This window comes from Hydra vulgaris, chromosome 02, assembly GCF_038396675.1.
Source record: "Hydra vulgaris chromosome 02, alternate assembly HydraT2T_AEP".
Classification (NCBI taxonomy): Eukaryota; Metazoa; Cnidaria; class Hydrozoa; order Anthoathecata; family Hydridae; genus Hydra; species Hydra vulgaris.
This window is the reverse complement of record NC_088921.1, coordinates 18,299,411-18,317,500: the sequence shown is the minus strand read 5'-3', so window position 1 is coordinate 18,317,500 and position 18,090 is coordinate 18,299,411. Positions and strand designations below refer to the sequence as shown.

The 18,090-nt window shown below is 30.1% G+C and overlaps 1 protein-coding gene across 1 annotated transcript in view; it reads right to left on the bottom strand.

Annotated features, from left to right (window-relative positions):
• The window catches only part of LOC136075903 (zinc finger BED domain-containing protein 5-like), a 4,889-nt gene extending 4,113 nt beyond the window's left edge, over nt 1-776 (bottom strand). Inside the window, exon 1 of the mRNA XM_065789346.1 lies at nt 769-776. Coding sequence (XP_065645418.1) covers nt 769-776 — 8 coding nt within the window. The remainder of the gene's footprint in view (nt 1-768) is intronic.
• Between the last annotated feature and the right edge of the window lie 17,314 nt (nt 777-18,090).

Here is an 18,090-nt window from a genome sequence, read left to right as displayed (position 1 = left end):
GGATTTGCTAAAGAGATATTTGAAACTTCGCCTAAAGTGTATTTATTTAAAACATGTTCGAAAACTTTGCCTAAAGTGGATTTATTTAAGACGTGATTAAAAACTTCCCTAAAAGTAGATTAAATGAAAAAATATTTGAAAATTCGTTTCAAGTAGATTTATTAAAAACCATGTTTAAAACTAAACATGTTTTTTAATAAAAAATAGATTTATTTAAATCATGCTTTAAAATTCCTTTATTTTAAGTTAATTTATTTCCAATGTGTTGTAAAGTTCTTAATTAAAAAATAATTAAAATTTACTTTTATTTAAGAGATGTTTGAAACTTCTCTTAAAGTGGATTTATTGAAATATTTGTATGAAAACTTTACTTAAAGTGGATTTATTGAAATCATGCTTAATAACTCCGCTTTAAGTGAATTTACTTTAAACATGTTTGAATTTAAACTTAAAGTGCATTTACCTAAAGCATGTTTAAAAGTTCGCCTAAAAAAGATTATTTTAAAACGTTTAAAAATTTGTAAAGTGTGTATAAGAAAATAAGTGTAAAAATAAAGTTTTAGGTTTGCTTTAAAAATAAGTTGAGTCTTTTTAATAACTCTTTACAAAAAAAATTTTATTAATAAAAAGTTTATTCTTTTAGCTTTTAACAATCGAATTAGTAATAAGTATTCTACTATTAAATATGTTAAATGTTAAATAAGTTTTTCTAAAAAGTAAGCATCAACGTTCCGTTTTTTATTCATAACGAAAAAGCAAATATAATACTGTGTCATATTATTATACATGTATATATATATATATATATATATACGGTCCTATCTTATATATCGGTGCCAGTCTTAAAGAGAATATATTATGAACACTACATGGCGCTACGAGTATGTAAATAAACTTGCGAAAATTAAGTTTTTTAGTGTTTTCTAATTATCTTGTTTAATCTTGAGAATCTATTTATAAAAAATGGCAGAAAGTGGTAAAGTTAGTGTTTCTCCTCCAATGTTAGATTTAGTTGTAGATAGGTATGCTGCATTTTGCTCCTGAATTGATAAATGGCAGGATTATGTTTTGTTGTCGGATTTAGAGAAAAAACCACTTGCGTATCAAGCTGCTATGTTAAGATATACGTTTTCTTCAGAAACTCGAAACATTTACGAATCATAAACCTAACCGAAAATGAAAAAACAGATCCAGCTATTATATTGGAGAAAATGGAAGTGTTTGCTAAAGGTATTATTAATGAGACTTTAGAAAGACATAAATATTTTACACGTTGTCAAGAAGATGGTGAATGCTTTGATGATTTCTTAACCGAAGTTAAATTATTAAGTAAAAATTGCAATTTTTGTAATACTGAAGATTGTTTTGGCAGTTTATTAAGAGATAAAATTGTATATGGAATACGGTGTGACAAAGTACGTGAGAAATTACTTTCTGAAAAGACTTTGACACTCGATAAAGCAGTAGAAATTTGTCGTTCTTCAGAAAAAGCACGAGATGGTTTATCTGAGTTGCGAAATAATAACAGTGAAAGTGTAGTTGGAAAACAGTTGTACAGTAAAAACAAATTTAATTCACCCGCACAGAACAGTGATAATAGAGATTTTGAATTTAATTCATTGGTATGTAAATTCTGTTTAAAAAAGCATCCTTTCATTCGGGGATTATGTCCAGCATGGGGTAAAAAGTGCAGAGACTGTAGCATTATGAATCACTTTTCAAATAGTTCAGTTTGCCTAAAAGCAAAACCAAATATTCCTGATAGAGATGTTGATCAACAGAACGATAGTAAAAATTCATCAACTATGCAGCACCTAGGTGCGTTGTTTTTAGGAAGAGTTGTAGCAGATTGTGCAGACAGACCTTGGGAAATTCAATTAAAAGTAAAATATGGAAAAATAACATTTAAAATTGACACAGGCGCTGAAGTCACATTTATAGGAACTAAACATTTAAAAAAGTTTGGAATTAAAATTGAACATTTATACACTACTAATAAGCGACTAATTGGTCCTGATTATAAGCAACTCAATTGTCTTGGATATTTTAAAAAATCATTCTCTATAAACGGTCAGAACAGTAAATTAATTACTATATATGTTTGTGATAATGTGCAAACTGCTTTATTAGGAAGACCTGCCTTACAAAAGTTTAACCAAGTTAAAGTAGATATTCCTGAACGATTCATGTGTGCTATGATTTCAAAATCAAAGAGTAACATTGTAGAACAGTTTCTTTCAGTATTCAAAGGGTTAGGAACTATTAAAGGTGACCCTGTACATATAACAACGCAAGAAAATACAACACCATACCACATTGGAGCACCACGACGAGTAGCGTTCCCACTACTAGAACCGTTGAAGCTAGAGCGTATGAAAGAGATGGGTGTTATCAAAATAGTAGATCAACCTACAGACTGGTGTCATCCAATAGTAATTGTGAAAAAACCAAATGGACTACTTCGTACCTGTATTGATTTAACACAATTAAACAAAGACACCAAGCGTGAATTCTATGAACTGCCAAGTGTAGACGATTCATTAGCCCAACTCGGAAATAGATGTAAATAAATGGCAAAGTTAGATGTTAACTCAGGATATTGGCAGTTACCAATGGATATTGAAAGTCAGTTAAAATGTACATTTACGACACCTTTTGGGCGATTCTGCCCAACGAGGGGTCCATTTGAATTAACGTCACTCCCTGAAATTTTTAGTAAAAAAATGGATAAAGTTATTGATGGTCTTAAAGGAGTGGTTAAAAGTATGGATGATTTTTTAGTTTTTGGAAATACAGCAATGGAATATAACGAAAACCTTGTAGCATTGCTAAATAGATTTGCTGAAAATGGAGTTACCCTTAATGTAGAGAAATGTTTATTTGATCAAACAGAAGTTGAGTTTTTAGGTCATAAAATTTCAGCAGAAGGAGTAAAACCATTGACCAAAAAAGTTGAAGCAATAAAAAATTTTCTAAAACCAACAAATATCACGTCTTTACGTAGTTTTCTTGGCATGGCCCAGCAATTAGCAAAATTCAATCCATCGCTTGCTAAAGTAGCTGAACCCTTGCAATATCTTTTGAGTTCAAGATCAGCATGGTTTTGGACTGAAAATCATACTAGAGCATTCAATGAGGTAAAAAATAGTTTAACCAATCCACCCATTTTGGCCCACTACGATGTTAAAAAACCTGTAAAAGTAAAAACAGATGGAAGTTTATTAAATGGACTTAATAGCGTAATAGTTTACCAGAATCATAATGGTATAAACAAACCAATTGATTGTGCATCTAGATTTCTTAAGACAACTAAAAAAAATTATTATCCAATCGAAATAGAAATGTTAGCAGTAACATGGGGGTGCACACGCATGTCAAAATATTTGTATGGTTTGTCAAATTTTATATTAGAAACAGATCACAAACTATTAATTCCAATATTAAATTATTGCTCACTTATTGATATGTCTCCAAGATTTCAACGTTTAAGAATGAAGTTATTAAGATTTTCATTTACGGCAAATCTATTACTGATGCAGATGCAATGTCTTGTGCACCTGTACCTAATCCTACAAAAGAAGATGAGATTGCAGAAAATGATCTTAATGTGTAAGTAAATTCAATAATAAAAAGTATGCCTGCTACAGAGAGTCCTTTAGAAGAAATTAAGCAAAAAACTGCAGAAAATGAACTTTTAAACCAATTGCAAGAAAGTATCATTTCTGGATGACCAAATTCCAAAAAATACTGTCCGGCGAATCTCCAACCTTATTGGGATATTAAAGATGAAATAGTTAAAATTGATGGACTCTTATTATATCAAAATATAATAATAATCCCAGTTAGTATGCGAAAAGAAATTCTTTCAAAATTGCATGAAGATCACTTGGGAATGGAGAAATGCAAACGTCGTGCACGTCAGAGTGTGTTTTGGCCAGGTTTAAATAACCAAATTGAACAGTTAATTCGAAAATGTAAGACATGTATGAAGTATCTCCCATCAAAGCCGAAAGAACCTCTCCTAATTCCTGATGTCCCAACACGACCATGGCAAAAACTTGGAACTGATTTGTTTCAGTGGGCTAATAAAAACTATTTAATTATTGTCGATTATTATAGCTTGTGGACTGAGGTGTTTCTGCTTTCAAGTACTGGATCAGCAAATGTTATACAAGCATGCAAAGAATCTTTTTCTAGAAATGGTATCCCTGAGGAGTTGGTATCAGATAATGGTACACAATAGAGTTTGAAAGTGTTTCTTCAATTCTCTCAACAATGGCAATTTAAGCACATTACAAGTAGTCCACACTATGCACAATCGAATGGTTTAGCAGAGGCAACTGTAAAATAAGTAAAACTGTTGATAAAAAAATGCTATATGTCAAATGAGGGCATTTATATAGGTATCTTAATTTTACGTAATACTCCAATAAAATGTGGTTTATCTCCATCGGAACTATTACATGGGCGTCAACTGAGAGATAACATACCCAGGTTTCAATCTCGAAATAAAGAACAGTCAAAATTTGCAAGAGATATAGTCAAAAAGAGAGTTCAATCTAAAAAATACTATGATAAAAATATTTGTGTTTTTGAACCATACGTCTATAGACAAAGCCAAACTGTTGCAATTCAAAACGAAGTAACTCGTGAATGGAGTCTTAGAGGTAAAATAATGAAATACGTTGCCCCTAGATCATATGAAGTAAAATTAAATCACAATGGACATATCCTTCGTCGAAATCAGATTCAACTTAGAAAAGTTTACGCTATATCTGCTCCATGCCTGACTCAGGATAACGCGGCTATAATGCACAGAGGACAAACTACTCTTTTGTTTGAAGAATGCAATAGTGGCACAACGTCATTGGAATTGGAGAGCGAAACTAATAAAATAATTAAAGAGAACAATTTAGTTGAAAATACAAAAGAAGATCAAACAATTCGATTATCAAGTCGTGGACGAAGAATAAAGAATAAAATACCACTCGATTATGAAGATTTATGAGTTAATTTGATTTCTTGACATTTATATATATAGTTTGTTTATTAGGGACACGTGTCATATTATTAAACATGTATATATATATATATATATATATATATATATATATATATATATATATATATATATATATATATATATACGGTCCTATCTTATATATCGGTGCCGGTCTTAAAGAGAATATATTATGAACACAAGAAATACAAACTTCTGCATTAATCTTCAAGGTAAATCGAATTTTCTAAAGCTTAAAAAAAAGATGCGTTTAAAATCTAATCGCATAAAAAATTATATTTTCATCAGAGTTGTGTTTTTCTTTTATTAATAAATAAAGTACAAACTTTTATGTCAAAACGGATTTTATTATCTAAGCTTTAAATAATAAAATTCGTTTAGATGTAAAAGTTTGCAGGGGCGGATGCAGGCTATTTTATGGATGTTGCCTGTTTTTTTTCGAGTTGCCAAAAAATAGTCGGCGATATTTTTTTGTAAACCCCTCCCCCAGGCCAGCGAGGGGGGGGGGGAGAAAGGTTGCAAAAAAATATTGCCGACTATATTTTGGCAATTCGTCATCAAAGCGGCATCAGCACTTTATTATTACTTACTTGGCATTGTTCTCAATTACCCATATAAAACAAAGCTAATAAAAATGTTGCCTTGGCTATTCTGTTCATAAATTAGACATTTTTCACTTAACTTTTTACTTAACTTTTTCGTCTAACCTATTTGCGCACCAACGAGAAGGTAAGCCATAGGACTTTGCACTCCATCTGTAAACTGTCATGTGGTCTAAGGTTTGCACTCCATTTCTGGATTCTTTTCTTTTCATGATAGGCAGTTAATATAAAGTATTAATTTTGTAGCCTAAGATTAGCCCTCTATTTCTGGATTCTATCCTTTTATTGATAGGCAATTAGGCCAATTTTATTTTTTGAATTTTATGTTTGTTTTTCTAATTTTCACTAAATATAAGATAAACTTGAATATAAAATAAAATACACGAATATAGTCAATAAACAAAAAAGAAACTAATAAATTAATATTAGGTAAAAACCAACTCTAAGCGCCATTCCCCTGAAAAAGAAAAATTATTTAAAACTCCTAATATTTTAGGAATTATTTCTTGATGATACGCAGACTAAAAACTTATATGCGGCTTCGCATATAAGTTTTCAGTATGCGCATAACAGAAATGCTCCTCTCGCATTCACATGTAGTAATTGGAATTGTTCACATTATTTAAAAACCTAAGTCTCTGTAATAGTGAATGAGATCACAGATTGATTGTTCCAAAATGTTTCTAACAAACCTAATTCAGCATAAGTCGATGTTGGATGAGGCATATCTGATGTATATAAATGCAAAAAATTCATAAAATCTAGCTTCCAAAAACATTTTTTTTTTTTTACAATAGTTGAAAGAATACCAGATAAACCTTTGTAAACAATCATCTCCTCTTCATCAAATCTATCTTCTAATTCATTAATTAAATGATCTAGAAGAGGAGATGTGATGGAATATTTGAAATAATCTGAAACTGTGTCAGAGGGATAATTATCTCTATAAATTTGTCTACCACAGAGCCTTGGTTTAACTTCTGAAACATCAAGAGTCTTAGCTCATATAAACCCATATAAAACAAAACTAATAAAAATATGTCCTTGGTTATTCTGTTCATAAATTAGACATTTTTCACTTGTCTAACCTATTTAACGAAGTGCACCAACAAGAAGGTAAGCCGTAGGACTTTGCACTCCATCTGTAAACTGTCATGTGGCCTAAGGTTTGCACTCCCTTTCTGTATTCTTTCCTTTTCTTGATAGGTAGTTAGTATAAAGCATTAATATTGTTGTCTAAGATTAGCCCTCTATTTCCGGATTTTTTCCTTTAATTGATAGGCAATTAGGCCATTTTTTTTTTTTAATTTTTATGTTGGTTTTTATAACTTTCACTAAATATAAGATAAACTTAAATATAAAACAAAATACACGAATATAGTCAATAAACAAAAAAGAAACTAATAAACAAAAAAAAAACTAATAAATTAATATTAGGTAAAAACCAACTCTAAGCGTCATTCCCCCAAACAGAAAATTATTTAAAACTCTTAATAGATCAGGAATCATTTCTTGATGATACGCAGACTGAAAATTTATATGCGGCTTTGCATATAAGTTTTCAGTATGCGTATAACAGAAATGCTCCTCTCGCATTCAAATATAGTGATTGGAATTGTTCACATTATTAAAAAAGCTAATGTTTGGGAAACCCCTCATATCAATAGACTTTAAAGTCTCTGTAATAGTGAATGGAATCACAGATTGGTTGTTCCAAAATGTTTCTCACAAACCCAATTCACCATAAGTTGTAGGATGTGGCATATCTGATATATATAAATGCAAAAAGTTCATAAAATCTAACTTCCAAAAACATTTTTCTTTTTTTTTTTACAATAGTTGCAGGAATACTAGATAAACCTTTGCCAAAAACCATCTCACCTTCATCAAATCTATCTTCTGATTCATTAATTAAATGATCTAGAAGAGAAGATGTGAGGGAATATTTTAAATAATCTGAAACTATGTCAGAGGGATAATTATTTCTATAAATTTGTCTACCACAGAGCCTTGGTTTAACTTCTGAAACATCAAGAGTCTTAGCTAGGTCAAGAGCAATTAAGTACCATTCGTTATGATAGACATCAATAGAATTTTTTAAATCTAAAATTTGATTTTTTAAACTATTTATTTCTTTACACTGATGTGATATATCAAACGCTTTAGTTTGGTGAACAACAGTGATGGCATAGAAATAGTTTATTATTTGTTTTGTTAAAACTAAACTTACAATAAAAAAAAATTTTTTCATAAGATTTAAAATACACGAAGCTTTTGAAGAAGCATCAATATCATAACTCTTACCTTCATTGTATGCCATTTCTTCATTTGAATGAAAAACGGATATGTAGTTATCAAAAAAATCATCCTGACATTGAAGTTTCTGAACCCATCTAGTTTGACATGCATCAATTAATTTTACTTGACCAGGAAAAATGAATTTATTGAGACAGCTGGTACGTTAGGTACTAAGCTAAAAAAGTATGATATATCTTTGATTTAATCAAGAACATTTCTAACACTCTGAACATTGCATGATTTACTTACAACTAAATTATATTTTTGGCATGCACTGTGAAAAAAAATAGCCAATGAATTGATAAATTTAATTCTAGATGAAATACCTTTTAATTTACCAGACATTGCCCCAGCACCATCATACCCTTGACCACTATATTTCAAGAACAAGATCATTAATTGCAGAAATTATGTTTTGCGCAAGTCCAGTAATACAAAATTTACATTCAATAAAACGTAGAAAGTCTTCACAAATAAAATTATCACAGTCAACGTATATTATAACTAGAGATAGCTGTTCAACATTAGAACAATCAGAGGCTCTATCACACAACAAAGAAAAATAAACTGACTTTTTAATTTTCTTAATTAGAACTTTTTCGATTGTTTTTCCACAGCATTCAATAGATTTGTTTTGTGCGGTTTTAGATATATAGGTTGCATTTTTAGAAGCAGAACGAATATGGTGCTCAAGAACTTTATCACCTGCTTCAATACGAAAATTTAAAAGCTCTGCAAAGTTACCTATACCAATGTTGTCAACATATTTCTCCGATCTCTGGATGATACTTACTGTCATTACGATAACCTTAAAAAGCAATATATTAATATCTTTATTCTTGAAAATAGAGCGACATTCAGTGTTAAACCATAAAACACTCAGAATTTCTTTATTTGTTTTATGACCAGCACGTGGGTATATACTTACATTTAATAACTTTTTATATTTTTCAAGTCCAAATTCAGGATCGACTGACCAAATTTGTTTATTTAACACTGTAGATAATGCAATTAACCAAAAAAAGAAACAAACTTATAGTTTCTGCTATTGTCATAGGCTTTTTATAAATTCAGAAATATTTATATCATTTAATTCTGTAAAAGAATCAGAAGACTTAAATGAAACACATGCCATGAAAACACTAAAGAGCGAAAAAAAACTTTTAGATTCCACTTGGCTTAAGATTATTGGGTGTCTTGAATAAAAGGTTGCTTTGTCAAACAACTCAACAAAAGTTAATAGTCGAAGAATTTAATGTGTTTTATCTGATGAATTTATTAATAAAGCAGCAGAGTTGTAAAGACAGTTACCATTTTCCTTTGACCTGTAAAGTCATAACATATATATACTAAACATAACTAAAAAAAATATATTTAACTAAAGATTTTTTGTCAAGAATTGATGTTTTATAAACAAAATAAAACGTAAAAAAACGTGTTTAAACTCATACTTTAAAACTATATAGTCTTCATTTTCTTTTTGCACGAGAATAAAAGCTTCCATATTAGAATTTCTTAAAGAAAGAAGATCTTTATTTTCAACAGGAAAGTTTGAATTTAGTTCTTTGAGGTTATTACGAAGCTTTGCTTTGTAAATCGTAATATTAGGCCAATGCTTGGCTTTAATGGCATTGGATAGCAACAAATCCAAATTTCCAAACAAAAATAAATTTTGTATTAAAAATTACTTTAAGCTAATTTTTGATAAACTTCATTTTATTCGAATACTTAAGGCGTTATTCGAATAATTAAGGCGTTATTCGAATAATTAAGGCGTTGTTAGAGTAACTAAGGATTCTTTTTTTTGAATCCTTATTAACTCTAATAACGGAACCGAGAGAACCCTTTTTTTTGTTGTCTACCGGAAATTCGGGTTAAATGAATCCTGAAACAAAAGGGATTTTTGGCCTTATTACGGCAACCAAAATAAATACATTGCAACAACGATTGATTAAAAGGGTTCTTTCGGTTCTGTTTATCTTAAAAAAAGAATCCTGATTAAAAGCGGTGTTTTGAAATATGACGGAGGAGAGCTAAGTCTTTGAAACATTGTTATAGCCGTGTTTGTTTTTCTTTAAAGGCAATATTTATTTTTTTAAAGAACTCATTTATACATATTAGTATACTATAAATTTAGATTTAGTTTTTTTTAAATTATGAAACGTATTTTTTATAATTTCTTAGAATAGTATGGGTGAATCCTGAGCAACACAGCATACCCCCTTGATCGGCCCCTAAACTTTGTTCTTTTTTTTATTAAAGGAAAAAAAAAACTTCTTTTTTTTTTTAATTTACTTCGTCACTATATATTTAACGTAAATTTAACTTAAATATACTTATAAATACAAGTATATTTATATGTATTCATTTATAAATAAGATAAGAACTTTGAAAGCTGAAAAATAATACTATAAAAATTAAAATTTATCGACGAATTTAAGTCTAGTTGAGAATAGTACAAAAAATATTTTATCAACTTATTTACTTACTTGCTCGTTACGTTTAGGGTGGAGGTGAAATATAAGGGTATTTTCGTTCCCAGCCTCTAATCATTGCATTTTTTTGTAAAGCTTCATTATTTGACATAAGTATAAACATACAAATGTTTGAAGTTTGCTCCATGTCTGGAAGTTATCTCAAACACAAAAAAATGCTAGATCAGTTACTGCCTTTCATTCGCAAGACTACAACAAGTTTTGACGTTAGATAAATTTTTTTTTTACCTCTGATGCTTACTAAAAATGATGTTCTTTTTCTGTTGTTTTTGAAACGTTTTGAGTTATAAACTGCATCACTGAATCTCTACGATGAAATTAGTTTGATTATACTTTCAGAGCCTGCAGTCTTAGCTTTAATAACTTAGCCTTTGTTTTCTAACTTCCTATGTAATACGTTATTATAAAAAGTAACGGGTGATGCGGAAGTTATCGGACAAATCCTAATTTTATTATTTGAGCATAACAATTAGTTTTTGTGGTTTTATGCGTAGGCATAAACGTTCTATAAAATATAAACTTTATTATTTGAAACACAATTATTTAAAATGAGGTTAAATGCAGCTGAACGAGAATCTTTTCGAAAGCGACTAAAAATTTTATTTGTAAATAAACCTAATATAAAAAAAAAAAAAAATCGTTAATCATTTTGAAAAGGAAGGATTTGTTCGAAGTACAATATATGATAAACTAAAAAGACTTGAAAAACTGTTCAATCGTATTCCGATAGAAAGCACCCTGGTCGTCCGACATCCTGGACTAGAGAAAAGAAAACCGAATTAACGAAACTTGTCAACAATCAAAAAGGGTCAGTCAGAGAAAAATAGGTATTAAATTCGGTGTAAATCAATCGACAATTGGTCGTCAGCTAAAAAAAATGAATATTAAATATAGAAAACGTGAAAAGACTCCAAAATACACTATAGAACAACAAATAAAGGCAAAGAAACGAAGCAGGAAACTAGTTAACCAACTCTATAACACAAAATCGCTTCTAGTCATCGATGACGAAAAATACTTTTGTTTTGCAGGGGACAACATGCCTGGAAATTCTGGATACTACATAAACAACAAAAAGAAATGCCCAGAAAGTGTTCGTTTTATAAGAAAAGAGAAATTTCCAAAAAAATTATTAATGTCGATAGCCATATCTGACCGTGGTATGTCCGAGCCATTGTTTCGCACTTCCAAGGCTGTAGCGATCAATTCATCAATCTATATTAATGAATGTTTAGAAAAACGACTTCTTCCATTTATTCACAAGTATCATTGAGACTTTAACTATTTATTTTGGCCAGATTTAGCAAGTTCTCATTATTCTAAAGATTCTCTAAATTGGATGGACCAATTCGTCTATTACGTTGATAAAGAATCCAATCCCCCAAATGTGCCTCAAGCACGACCAATTGAAAATTTTTGGGGACATTTGGCACTGAAGGTTTACGAGGGAGATTGGCAAGCTTTAACAGAGCAAGTTTTGATTGATCGCATTAAACTAAAACTACAAGAAATTGATTTTAACTTTTTATAGTCGCATACGAAAGGCGTCAGAGCAAAATTGAGATCAATTGCGATCAATATAAAAAGTAATATATTTTTATTAAAAGATAAATGCTTTAATAAGTTATTGACGTTTTTATTTTGTCCGATAACTTCCGCATCACCCGTTATTTTTATAATAAATTACGCAACCTCTTTTTTACGCAACCTCATATTTTATACTAATAATTTTAGCACTTCTCAAACGAAATAAAAAAATGCTTAGTCATTGTTTAAAAGCTATTAGGTTAGCTATTAGGTCTAATTTATTTAAAAGAAATTAAAAAAAAGTGGTCTTAATAAGAATAGTAATTACTGTAGGATAGAGTGTTTTGATATCAAGTCTGTTCAAACTTTGATCGTCAATTTTTATAAAAGAAACTTGTTCATAAGGAACTTGTACTAGAAGCTCCAAAATCTTAAAAAAAACTTTTAGTACCAAGTTACTTTTCAATATGAAATATTATTTTCTTGATTTTTTATCCAAAAAAACAATAACATAAATTAAAAAGTATCAAGCATTCTTTTATCAATAAATCCGTTTGATATTGAGTTGATGTAAAAAAATTTACCACGATAATGTAAAGAATCAAACATTAAATTAAACATAAAGGATGAAATCCCTTTTAAGAACAAAACAGAACAACACCTAAATTTTTTACTAGTTAAAGTATTAAAATTCACCCCGGTCTTTCAGATTTTAAAGTCAGTCAATTTTAAATTTCAGACAATAAAGTCGGATAAGAGCAGAGTTATCTCTATCAATTGAAGGAGTTTGAAGAACATTCTTGTTACCAATTACAATTTGAGCCAATATTGATTCATTTTTAACAATTGTTATTTTCTTTGAAACGAATTTTAAAGCTCTTGCATATATGCTTTTGTCAAAGATGCTTTATGAAGTTAGACAAGTTGTTGTTTGCAGTTAAGTTCATGTCAATTACAACTAGATTTAAAATATATAAAATTTAGCTAACTTTAAGTTTTCTTGTATTAAATATGAATAAATATCAATATTTTTCATGTTTTTAATATACAATTACAGTTTACAAAATTTTATAATACGTATTTTAAGATGCATTGATATTAACACAAGTTTGTAAAACTAATCTAGTCTACGTATAATGTTTTTTTTAAATAAAATCTAATATATCATCTTGTAAAAACTATTACTGTACCATTCATGCGGGCATCTGCGGATTATCAACCAAACATGTGTTGATAACGTACATATTGAACAATATATTTTAAGTCCAAGGTGGTCCAATAAGTTAAATCATTGGACCACCTTGGACCACAAAAGAATTCGACTGTAGAAGTGAAAATTTAACAGAAAAAAGTAATTCAAATACGCCGTCATTTGAAATCATTTTCTTTGACATAACTTACGTGCAAAATAGTGTTTCAATAGCTCACTTGAAAGATAATAATTGATTTAAATAAGTTACGCAATAAAAAGAGAGGTTTTAAAATTAATATTAGGGTAAAACACTCATTGTTTGCCATGCGACCTAGTCTTTGCCTCTTGGTCACTAAAAACATGCAGAGCTAAAACTAACTGCTGGAAAGTGTCAAAATCGTATCTAAAAAAAACTCTGATCATCTCTTTATAACTGACGAAATTTGACGATCATAGCTTTAAAAATAAAGGTACAAGATCTATTGCAAAAAAAACTTTTGCCCCAAAATCCTTAATGCTTAATGAAAAATTTTAGAGAAGCTTTAGGATAATCACTCAAAAAACATAATACTTATAACTTTTTTGCATATTTTTTTCTCACACTGTTATAATGATGCAGAAATATATTATAAACAAAGAATTAGTGGAAGTGGAAGCAAAATAACCCCCTAGCTAGTAATAGCCGCCAAAAAATAATTCAAATGGATATTTCAATGGGTATGGTTTAACTTTATTTAAAAATAACTGTGTAGTAATCAGTTAAATTTTTTTTTTTTTTTTTTCTTCGCAAAACTCACTTTCTAGTAGTCGCTACTTTTAATAATTTATAATTTTAACTGTTTATAAACCGTTTTGTCTTTTTCAGTACATATATGAATAAAAATATTTTAATTTAAATACTTTTTCCAATTATATCATTAAATATGACGTAAGTTTTCAGCTTATAGAAATAGTTTTTAGGTCTTCACAAACTTACTTTCCACCTTTTTTTCGTATACTGTCAATCTATTAAGGTAAATACTAGAATGTTTCATGACGTCAATTAAGGGTAATTGTTTTTTAATCAATAATTATTGTTAATGTGTTTATACAGTTAAATGTTTAATTGTCAATTTGTTTATACAATTTATAATAATAATTATTGAGGATTGTAATTTAGTAGATACCGGGTCAATCGGTTTTACTATACAAATATTTAATAGAATTTGTAACGAGGTAGGCTTGTATGCTGTAAATCTATTAAGGTTTCCATTTATTATAAATTATCAATAGAATTTGTAACAAGATAGGCTCTCATAAAGTACTTAAATATGAAGCATGGTTAAAGGTTGCAGAGGGTCATAAAACAAAATGCAACTCCTATGTTACAAAAGAAACGTTCGTATAGTCTTTTTCTTCCGATGTATTTAAAATCAATGACTGAGGTGAAGATTAAAAGTGCTTTTAAGAAATGTGGATTACAGCCATTTTATTCTGATGCTATTAATTACACAAAGTTAACCTTACAAGAGGAACTTTTTGAGGATGTCAATAAAGGTGGCTTTGTTGAAGTTTTAACCTAAGTAGAACCAATATTATATTTGAATGTAAGTACTCAAACTAAGACAAGTAAGAAACTACTTCAAATTTCACTGAAGCGCAGAAAGCAGTGTCATACATAAACCTGTAAGCGATAAATAATTTTTGTAAAGATTAATTATATGCTCTTAAACTAATTGGTTTAACATTTTGTAACATCTAAAGCCTATGCTAAAACTAAAAAAAAAGTTTTGTATTGAATTGTCCCAGATTTTGTATTGGATTGTCCCAGATTTGACGTAATTAAAAAAAAAACAACGAAGAATCTGGTTTGATTTTGCGTTTGAACGAAACAAGCGACTTGAGACACAAACCAGCACATTTCAACAACAAAAATGATATCTCCTTTGCCTGCAGCAGCTTTCAAATAAGAGAGATCTGGTATTAGTTTTGTATTACTGGTATTAGTCATGGGCATTTTTTAATTTTATTTTAATATTGACCTTATGTTATTTTGAACTTAGTGATATGTATGGTCATAAAAACATATTTTCATTATCGTAAAAATACAAACTGTTACCGTAACTTTGGGGAAATTTGCATAACCGTGGTAACATTGCACAACTAAGGTCAAAGATATTTTATTCTCTAGCAGTTAAAAATTTTTAACTATAACTGCAAAGCACTTTTGATGTCAGCTGTTTATTCTAGTTTTAATACGAAAATGGTGTAAAAAAAGTCATTTTAACGAGATTTCTTTCTACACAAGTAGTTTTACTTAAACATAGAAAAAAGTCACGCAAATAATTTCTTGCAACTTTTATCTGTTAAGCAGATCAGAATTCTACGGTAAGTAAACAGTTTAACATGCTCATCATAATATTAATTTGAATTATTTTATGTTTTAATGCGATTGTCAGTATAAGTGAAGCAAAATTACTAAATTTTGTAAATAAATTGCTGTTTTGGACTAAATTGGGATAACTTTGCACAATATGCAAAATAATTGTCTTTATTCATCTAAAAACTTTTTAAAACTTGAAGTAAATTTTATATACAAGTAAAGTTGTTAAATATATTTTTATTGTTTTTATTAACTTTTTTTGCTTATTCAAAAATAACATTCATGTTTTTTCCAGATGCTAAGTTGTTACAAAGCCAAAAAATACAAAGTCTATACAAATAATGACCTATCCAAATGTTTTGAAGAGGTAAAAAGTAAAAAGATGACACAAAAGCAAGCTGCTGCTAAATATGGCATCAATCAAAAAACAATTTCTTACAAATTAAAAAGGAAAATACAACTTAAAACCTGGTAAACTATACTTCTTTTCCAAATTCGAGGAGGCTGCTTTTGTGAAGTGTACCATTCAATTGAGTGGTTTTGGATTTCCAATCGGTAATGAAGATTTAAGAGCAGCCATGGCGCAGTGGTTAGAGTTCTGGCTAAGAACCCAGAGGTTCCAGGTTCGACGCCAGCTCTAGCCCAACAATCAACATTGTTACGAAAGAAGGTGTGAACTTCTTGTTAAATGCTCTCCCACGGTGCTCTTTGATAAGACGGTAAGGACTTCTGGGAGCACCTAAAATAACTACACATATTTACGTCGTATTATGAATAACTATCTATTTCAGGAAAAAAAGTAAAAGAGTCTAAAATCTTTCCTGGGCCTGATTTAGTTAACTTATTTTTACAAAGACACCCACAAAGTAAGTTTATGCTAAACTTAAAAAAATCTCGAGCAATGGTAATGAAGAAATTTTAAAGGATTATATTCAGCAATTATCAAAAAGTGCACAAAATGTATAATTTTAGAGAGATCAAACTGTGATATAATTTTAGAGAGATCAAACTGTGATCAGAAGCACCTAAGGGTGAATGTGGAGAAACTGAGCACTGACTAGGATCAGAAACAAGACGTAAGTCAAGTAGAGATGGTTAATGGATCAGGTTATCTGGAAAGCGAGTTGGAAAGTTGACTATTTGAGTTGGGATTGAGAAAGGCAAAAGTTGTGGGCTTTAATGCCTGCAGAATTACTAACACTAGAGCCAAGTCATTCAGAGTGGTGAGCATTAAAGTCACCGACAACAACTATATTAGCTGATGGATGAAGAGAGAGGGCTTGGTCAATTTGATCAGAAATAACATCAAAAAGAGTGCAGTCTTGAGATGAAGGAGAGCAATATAGAACAAAGAGAAAGGCGATAGAGTGAAGTGGCGCTAAACGAAAGCACATGAAAGAATAGTCTGTGGATTCAAACCTTGATTCACGACAAATGGGTGAATTCTTACGAATGTAAATGCCCAGGCCAAGTATGTGACTATTGGAGTCTTTGCGAATTAAAGGGAGATAACCATCAACACTAAGATTGCAAGATGAAACTGCCGAACTCAGATATATCTCAAATAGAGCAAGTAGGTCTCGTGAACTTTGCAAAAGATAAGACTACACAGAAGAAAACTCACTTCGAAGACCACATATATTAGTGAATGATAATGGTTTTTTTTGTTTTATAGTTTTTAGTACTTTATTTACTTTTAAATATGTTAACAAACTTGACTTCAAGTATTGACTGTACTCAGTACACTGTTTAATAGCCCAAGCATTTGCCTCATTACTATTAATGAACCCTATGCCGTAACAAAGGGCTCCAAATGTGGCCTCCGCAATGCACACCATAAGTACAAACAGGGACACCATCCATGCGAAACATGGCACTGTTAATACTTTGATATTTTTCAGCTGTTGATGGAATGAGCTTCTCTGAGAGCTACCACAGAGCTAGGGAAACCTGACTACCAGCCGGGGCACACAGTGGCTAGTGAACGTCAATACAGATAAAAAATTTTCTTGCCAATCGTTATCACAATAGTTTAGATCTTCCTATATTTATGAACGGTGATGTACTCGATGAGTCATCTACTCTTCATCTTCTAGGATTAACTCTTACTTCCGATATTTCTTAGAAAACATATATTAAATAAGTTGCTTCTTTCGGATTCTATTATCTATCTCTATAAATCTCAAATCCGGCTTGTATGGAGTATTGTTGCCTTATCTGGGGTGGATCTTCTAATAATGTTTTTTCCCTTTTAGACGAGGTGCAAAAACGCATTGTAAACATAGTTAGACCTGCTCTTGCAGCCAATCTCTAGCCGTTATCACATCGTCGTAATGTTGCTTCTCTTTTACTTTTCTACAAATTCTATACTGGGCACTGCTCTAAAGAGCTAGCGTCTCTTGTGCCATCTACTAAAATTCATTCTCGTGTTACCCGTCAATTGTTATCTTGCTCCACAATCTTCATCTTTTCTCCTCCAGTAACTTCCAACTTTAATTAGTGGTTGCTTGAAGCCTTGTTAGAAGCGAAGATGTTTAAAAAAAAGTCAAACATTTTCATTTTCATTAGTATGATTATAATAGATTATGAGCGAG